Source organism: Merops nubicus, unplaced genomic scaffold (genome assembly GCF_000691845.1).
Source record: "Merops nubicus isolate BGI_N331 unplaced genomic scaffold, ASM69184v1 scaffold7849, whole genome shotgun sequence".
NCBI classification, from domain to species: Eukaryota; Metazoa; Chordata; class Aves; order Coraciiformes; family Meropidae; genus Merops; species Merops nubicus.
In genome coordinates, this window is record NW_008630105.1 from 134,386 (window position 1) to 143,103 (window position 8,718).

The 8,718-nt window shown below is 38.3% G+C and overlaps 1 protein-coding gene across 1 annotated transcript in view; it reads left to right on the forward strand.

The window, feature by feature from the left end:
* The first annotated feature begins 732 nt into the window (after positions 1 to 732).
* Positions 733 to 8,718, forward strand: part of SIPA1L1 (signal-induced proliferation-associated 1 like 1) — a 56,638-nt gene continuing 48,652 nt past the window's right edge. Inside the window, exon 1 of the mRNA XM_008947159.1 lies at positions 733 to 2,547. Coding sequence (XP_008945407.1) covers positions 1,050 to 2,547 — 1,498 coding nt within the window. The 5' untranslated portion in view covers positions 733 to 1,049. The remainder of the gene's footprint in view (positions 2,548 to 8,718) is intronic.

The following is an 8,718-nucleotide window of genomic DNA, read 5'->3' on the forward strand; positions in this document are numbered from 1 at the left end:
TTTTCGTTTCAAGTTAGTTGAAAGTATGTGTTTCTATGTAGCTTTGGTCCTTTTACATGTTGTGAAATCTGGGTAGAGGCAATACATGCTTTCTGAACTACCCAGCTAATCTGCAAATAAGACTGTGCAAAACACAAATGTTATTGACAGCCATTCTCTCCATTATCATTTTGTAATCTTTTTGCTAATTAGCTTCCTTCCTTTTTTTTTGTTACATATCATAGTTATTTACATTAATGGAAAAGATGAATAGGCATTGTTAATACCTAATTACAACCAAGGATTTACGACTTGTAAATGGGAAGATCTTTAAATCATTTACAAACAAAATTTGGAGTCCTGACCTGGCTGCTCTCTAGTTTCTAGGGAAATGTATGCTGCATAGGTCCTTCAGCTAAGGAAGTTAGCTCCCTACTTGTGCTTTGTAAAACTGGCCCCTAACCCAACTGAAAAGTATCACTAATCAGTTCTTAAGGGAAAAGAAAATGTATTTAGGTTTGGAATACAAATGTAAAAGTATTTTTTCAGAAGTCAAACCAACAGTGTGTACAAAGCTCTTCCCCACAGTATAACACTGCTCAGCTCTCAGTTTTCAAGATCATCAATGAGATTTAAAAGCATGGTTATTAAAAATAATAATTCCGTGCAATAATTACTTTGATAGTTTCAGTTATGAAAAAATATCTGAAATTGTAATGTTTTTATCTCCATTTTTGTCTGTTCTAGGCTTAAAAGAAGCATAAGCAATTGGATTACAACTCGGACATGCTGGAGCACAAGTGATGTTAAAACAATTTGAAGATGCTGGAGCATGGCTGCTTCTTAAAATGCAGAAGTTAAAGGAGATTATTGCTTATCAAACCCTGTTGAATATCTCAATTTTCTAAACTTCCTGCATTTAACTGTGTCCTTAAATGTCCATGATTAAGGTCTCATGCAACCATTGTATATTTTGGAGACTCTTCTCCAAAAGAGAACTGTGCATTTAAAAAGCAGAAATGACTGTGTTTTCTCTTGGAACTTATTAAGGTTATACGTACTGAAAGATCATGACCAGCTTAAAGCGGTCCCAGACAGAAAGGGCTGTTGCCACGGGGGTGTCAGTTGGAACAGATGGCACCTCAAAAGTCCACTCGGATGACTTTTATATGAGGCGCTTCAGGTCGCAGAACGGCAGCTTAGGGTCTGCAGTCATGGCACCCGTTGGGCCTCCTCGCAATGAAAGTTCCCATCACGTTACCTCTACCCCTGGAGTCCCTAAAATGGGAGTCAGGGCAAGGATTGCTGATTGGCCCCCAAGGAAGGAGAACATCAAGGAAACAAGCAGATCTAGCCAAGATATTGACACATCAAGTTGCCTTGACAGCATGTCTTCTAAAAGCAGTCCTGGGAGCCAGGGAAGCTCTGTTAACCTGAATGCTAGCGATTCCATCATGTTAAAGAGCATCCAGAGCACACTTAAAACCAAGACCAGACAATCTGAGAATCTAGACTCTAGGTTTCTTACACCCGATGGCTATCCCAGTTCCCCAAGGAAAGCTCTACGCAGAATAAGGCAGCGCAGCAACAGCGACATTACCATAAGTGAGCTTGATGTGGATAGTTTTGATGAATGTATTTCACCCACGTTTAAATCTGGACCATCTCTACACAGGGAGTATGGCAGCACCTCTTCCATAGATAAGCAGGGAACTTCAGGGGAAAGTTTTTTTGACCTGTTGAAGGGCTATAAAGACGAAAAGTCTGATCAGAGAAGCTCTGTCACAACTAAGCTCGGTGAACTCCTGATTGCCAGTGGAAGCAAGGGTTCAGGCTTCTCTCTAGATGTGATAGATGGACCTATTACTCAAAGGGAAAACTTGAGACTCTTTAAGGAAAGGGAGAAGCCACTCAAGAGACGCTCGAAATCAGAGACGGGAGATTCATCCATTTTTCGTAAGCTGCGCAATGCCAAAGGTGAAGGGGAACTTGGGAAGTCTTCAGATCTGGAAGATAACAGGTCAGAAGATAGCGTCAAGCCTTGGACTTGTCCAAAGTGTTTTGCTCATTATGACGTGCAGAGTATTTTATTTGATTTAAATGAAGCGGCAATCAACAGGCATAATGTTATTAAAAGAAGGAACACGACCACAGGTGCATCTGCTGCTGCTGTGGCGTCACTTGTCTCTGGACCCTTGTCCCATTCTGCAAGTTTCAATTCTCCAATGGGCAGCACTGAAGACCTGAATTCAAAAGGAAGTCTCAATATGGACCAGGGGGATGATAAAAGCAATGAACTGGTGATGAGCTGTCCTTATTTTCGTAACGAGATCGGTGGGGAAGGGGAGAGGAAGATCAGCCTTTCCAAATCCAATTCTGGTTCCTTCAGTGGATGTGAAAGTGCCTCGTTTGAGTCGACGCTGAGTTCTCATTGCACGAATGCCGGAGTGGCAGTTCTGGAAGTTCCCAAGGAGAATCTCATCTTACATCTAGACAGGGTGAAAAGATACATCGTTGAACATGTAGACCTTGGTGCATATTATTACCGAAAATTCTTCTACCAGAAAGGTAGGTAAATTTTATTTCTTGTGGTTTATCAATGATTTTTTTTTTTTTGTTTCACCAACACAGAAAATTCAGCTGATGTATGATACTGTTTACAAGAATTATATAAATTTGTAAGTCATTGGTGCTTAAATATGGTGTATTTTACCAATCAGTACATGCTGTATCTAACAGAGTCTTTCACAGTGTTGGAGTGAAAAAATGTTGATGGTTTTAGTACTGATATACATAATAGCAATGGCTGTAAATTAAAAATGTCTCAAAACACAGCTTCAATATCCATGGGAATGGGCAGGGGCTGGTACTTGAAAGATTAACAAAGAAAATAAAATCCTGGAATACGAAAACTTTCTTCCTTCCATGTCAAGACTTGAGGCACTGAGGATTTAATGGAATGTGCAGCTGGGAAAGCTAGAATTAACAATAATCTTTGGACATTTTAATGGCTTAATCATCCATTTCAAAATATCCTTTTTTTCTTAATTTATTTTTATTTGATAATTTAAATAGAAATGCCTTACTATTTGCATTATAGCCATCATGCTGGAAAGAAAACTTTAATTGGTCAGTTTTGCAGAAGAAACTATGGCTGCATGTATATAACTAAACACATACATGTGTTGCAGTGAGAGAAATGTATCTGGAAAAAACAGAGTGCAATTCTCTTATCATGTGGTTCTACTGAAACCGTTTCCATTGGAGGTATGTAGGAAAAAAAAATCACATCAGAAGCTTTTGATCTGTAGAAACAAGCAAAACCCAGACATCACCCAGATACCCTCTTCACCAAAATGCTGCTGCACTGTGAGATGCAGATCTTGCTGTCTGTTCTTACTGATTCTGAAAACTAACAAAAAGCAGTGCAGACCACAGTCCTTTAAAGTTTGAAAGAGTTCTGTCTGCAGGATTGTGTGCCTTGCTATGGTATCTCCTGGTGGGTGAATTAGTCTCATGGCTGACCTAAAGAGTGCTTGTTCTTTAGCTACCAGTGATCAGAATTGCTCTTCATCTCCAGTGAAAGGGCTGAGAGGTTGTCTTTGCTGCGTGGCTTTTGAGATCCACATCCTCTGGAGAGAAAGGGTTGAGAAGTTCTGGTTTCCTGAGAACTCTAAGCCAGCTGCACAGTATAGGGTGAAGTGTGTTTGATGGGAAGAGTCCAAGATTGAAGACCTTTGCTTGTAATTAGTCCTGTCTCCTTCTGGAACAATTTGATTTCTTAACACTCTTTTGAGTTTTGCTGTCAGCAGCTGAAGGTGTGGTTTCATCTTAGAGCTGACCTGATTTAACAGCATCTCAGCACTAAAAAGGGAAGACTTTATTCCTCCCGCTTCCTTGTTTTCTGCAAGCTTGATAAGCCAGTTCAGTTTACTTTCCAATCAGAAATCTTGCCATCACAATAAATTCACTTTTTATTGCTTGGTTATAGTTTGGGTCTAATGAGCTTTCCTTGCAGTCAGAGGAGTGCCAAAGCCTAGCACAAGGAAGCAATGAGAGTGGATGGTAGAAGAGGCAGAGAGGTATGAGTGGGATTTCAGCCCTTAGGCAACAGCAGTGTATTAGTTTGCTTATCCTTAAGGGATACCACACCCTTATGCTACTACAATGCCTGTCACCATTGTATCTCTGTTTCTTTCTAGTTGTAATTAAGATAAATTAAATAAAATCAACATAATCTTAGTTCTAAGTATATTGGTGTGGGATAGCCAGATAAAAGTGTCAGTATATGTATGGAGTGGGTTTGGAGGAAGAGAAGAAGCTGTAATTTTTTCCTTAAACCCTAAAAATGGATTGTAAGTTCACTGTGCTCATGTTCAGTCCAGGCATGAGCCAGAGGTGTTGTTTCTACCAGAGACATTTGTCTTAAGAAGTGTACTTGGACCACTGTCGTAATACTCCAGCTCACTGATAACACCCCCATACCCTCCTAAAATCTGAGCTACATCTATCATCCAAGTGACAATACCTGTAAAGAATGAACTGTTATCTCCATCAGATATGCCCAAACCCCACAGTTCTGCAAGTACCAAACACTTTTTGTTTTGACCACTCAGTTTATCATCTTTCCTCAAGCAAACTTCAGATTAATCTGAAAGAGATGAGGTAGTGATAAGGAAAAAAATCAAGGAAGTCAGTTGTAACTGAAATTGTTTTTATGTCATGAAACAAGTAATGATGCAGAAACTTCCATGTTTGAAGAGGAGGTTGGATCTTTATGGTGTTGTGAATAGAATAGATAGTAACAAAAGACAGTTTCAGTGGTATGAGCTTGTCAAGTCAGCAGGCCTTCGGTCATTTTATAGTCTTAAAAGTATGAAGCAAAGAATTCTGGTTTGGCAGTGATAACTTTTGAAGATCTCAAATCAGGAAAATTCTCACAGAACTGGAGAACTACTGAAGTAATCCTAGAATTTGTAAAGAATAAAAAGTGATGACCCAGATAATTGTAATACTTCAGTTTGTTTTCATTCCAACTCCAAATAACAAAGCAGATAATTTGGGAACATATCAACAAAGAACTGCCAGTTAAAAAATTATTAATGATGCCAGTCAGCATGTTTTAATGAAACGTAGGTCTTGTCACAAAAAAACCCCACACTGTTAATCTTTTGTGTCTTAGGAAAAAAAAAAAAAAGAAGAAAAATAATGACAGCCATTGCATTGATGTAGTCAATTTTAGTTTCTCCAAGGTCATTTGGTGAGATATTGATGGTGACTTGATGGAAATCTTTCGTTATGGAAGCTCAGTCTTTGCAGGTATTATTCCTTGGATGATAGATGCATCTCAGAATTTAGCAGTATGCTAGGGGAGGTATCAGTGAGCTGGAGTATTACTAACATGGCCTAAATTAATTAAAAATCTTAATCTAGTTAGTGTAAAACATTTGCATGAGACATTTATGGGTGAGTCTGGTGTAAGTTCATCAATGAATGCAAATGGATGAGCATTTGTATGTATAGGAAATACTAAGGTGAAGTAGGAGGAGGGGGGAAGCCAGCACAAGAACAAATTCATGAAAGTTGCACAAATTTGACCTGGAAATAAGATTAAGTTTTGAACAGAAATGATAACTATACATGGAAAAAAATCATTACAGGAAGCTATTAATTCTTTGAATTTTACATGGCAGTCATGGCTTTTTGTATGACATTTTCCCTTCTTCTTTTAACTTAAGTGCCTGGAAAGACAGTTCCTGACCTGTTTGAGTTAAGGTAACAGGGTCTCTTCTGGCATCTCTGTTTCTTAATCTGATAAGAGTTGCTTCCTTTAAGATACCTCTTTATTGGAGGGGTTTGTATAGATGTAGTAGAAACTGGACAGAGTAAGGCTGGCTTCAGTTCAGTATCATTGTGCCTTCTCCCTTGTGTCATAATGTGTATGTGCTTTCAGCTCCAGATAGTTGGTTGTGTTCAAGGCAGCCCTCTAAACATGGTGCTTTTAGAACTCATCAGAACAAAAACAGGTTGATCTTGTTTGATTCCTCCCCCACACACACACATAGAGTAGCATCAAATGTAAAGACAAGGGGAGATTTGAGGTAGATACCTCTCAGTTGTTTTGGGGCTACTTTCTGGGCTGTTTTTTCCTTTTAGAGTATTCTAATGATTTCGTTTGTCCTATGATTGTGACAAGTATAAAACCTTGCAAGTAATCTTACAAGAAAGCACATGTTGAGACGGCTGAGGGACTTCTGTTTTGATTAGAAAATATTCTTTGATGGAAAGGAGAAACAAGGTGTTCAGGCCTTCTTACTGAAATATAAGAAAATGTCTTTTTGTATGAGAAAATGAGGTTCTTACTAAAATACATAACTTCCTACTTCCCACAATTCAGTTTATGCTATTGACTGCTATGTTTCAAATTATTTAAAAAAAAAAAAAAAGGAAAAAAAGAAAACAAACACAGAAGCAAACCCCCTGAACCCACGACTTCTGGACATAAAATTACAGTTCCCAGAGATGGCCAGAGTCATCTTAAGTCAACCAAAAACTAGTCCTATCTTCTAGGCCAGCACCAGATACTGAAGAGTAAGAGCAGGGCAAAGGCACAGCATTACTTTCTGACTTTTTGTCAGCCTCTGGAGGTGTGTAGATGATGGACTTCTCAACTTGGTGATAGTATAATTTATATTTAGTGGTTTTTGGACTTATCTTCCAGGCATCTATGCAGTTTTCTCTTACTCTGAATAAATTTTTGGCATTTACAATACTCCTGCAGCACCAAGGAGTTCTGCAGCTTGACTACATTGGTCATACAAAGCAAATTTTTACTGGCTTTGTCTACTGGCTGCCAGAATGAAAACTGGGGTTGTCACATTTAACAGTCTCACTGCTGGGTGAAGAGGTTTGCTATGTTATTTTATAAGTCTCAACCATGTTACTCCCCTCAAATGTGTTCTGTTGCCCTTCTCTGAACCTTTTCCAACTGAGATCAGGGCATGATATTTAAGACACAAGCAAACCGCAGACTTATGTAGTATCATAATGTTTTCTGTTTTCTGCTTAGAAATTCCAAATGTCTAGCCATAACTTATCATCAGGACATGAATTCTTTCCCATACATGGGTAAAAGCTTTGTGTGTATATTCTGGATGAAGTCTTATAAATGTTTGTACTTTTAGATAGCAGATTAATTATTAAAAATAAAATATTTTTCAAGGAGAGACATGCCTGTTAGCCTATCTATAGATTAATATTAAAGACTTTTTTGATCTCTGTGGTTTTATTATTGATAGTAAATAATTTTTTTTTATCAGCTTGTCTAAGTGTTGCTCAGAAAACAGAGCATATTGTTCTCTCTGTCCCCCTGGCTGTCTCTTCTAACTATGGTTCTCATGGAGAGAGCCAAAAGCATCTGTTCAGCTTGGGTCATCGTCAGGCAGTAGCCACTAACAGTGTTACCCTTTTGGACAAATTTGAGTTACTGACTTGGAATGGGAGACTTGACTGAGAAGCAAATAGTTTCTTAAGCTGGTTCCATCCTGAATGAGCTGCTGATGAGCTTTCCTTTAACTGGCAGCCTGTAAAAAACCCTTTTGCTCTAGTGCTCTAAATTGCTACACATTCACTCCCCAAAATCCATGGCTAGACTTAGAGAAAATTTACAGTTTACAATCTGGTCATGAGCAACAGTCCAGGTTCTCAATCATTATAGGATTGAGCTCTGAAAATGCTGCCCTCTTGTTTCCAGAGAACTGCTGAGCACTGGAAATGCTGTGGTAGGATTAGAGGAAAATGCATGATGTGGAGTTTCATTATGAAGTGAAATGTTTGGCATTTTAATTTCTGGTCTGATTGTACAAAATACATCAGTTGAACATGATATCCAAAGGTAAACAGGATAAAAGCACAAAAGAACCTCCTCGCTCAAAATCAAGTGTATTTACTTGGGTTTCATCTGCAGGGGAAACTTGTAAATATCTGCCAGGAAAATTAGTATTTTCACTTTTTTTTTTTTTTTTTTTTCTCCACTGGAAGAGTCTTTTGAATTCTATGAGAAATATTTAGTTTTAGAAGTATGTCTAATTTGTCTTAATGACCAGGTACAAGCAATTAATGATTTCCTTTTGGCATGGATTTCTAAATTAATTTATGTTTGTTAATTATTGTCTCCTGAATATCTTTGAATCAAATAATTTTTCAACAATGCTTTAAAGGAAGTAATGTCGAACTTGACAAGGTGTTGCTTTCATTGAGGTTCTGTGTAGGGCAGAGGAAGAAGTTGTTTCCTACACTACTCATATTTGGCATAAAATTCTTGAATTCCAGTTGTGAAGTAGCCTTTGCTTTTTACAGTAAAACTCATAATTAACTACTTTAAGAATGGATAGTAAGCTTTTCTGCACTTAAGTTCTGCTGCTGCTTTTCCTGTTACAGGAAAGAGAAAATGATTGGATGCAAGGAAATTCAGGATGTAGTGGCAAATCTGGTGGAGATGCAAGAAACTGTACCACAGGGAAATGTAGTCAGATAGGAGGTTATATAGTATAAGCTTTCAGAATGGATAGGGAGGTTGGGTGGAGGAGGAGAAGAATCAAGACAAAGGTGGAGAATGAACACCCGTATAGTAAATATGAATAGACTGGAAGAGAGGACAGTGTCTGAACAGAAGAAAGGACTGAGGACATGCCTAGGAGAGCAAGAAGGACACTGGTCCAGTGTAGATTGAAGGGCAAG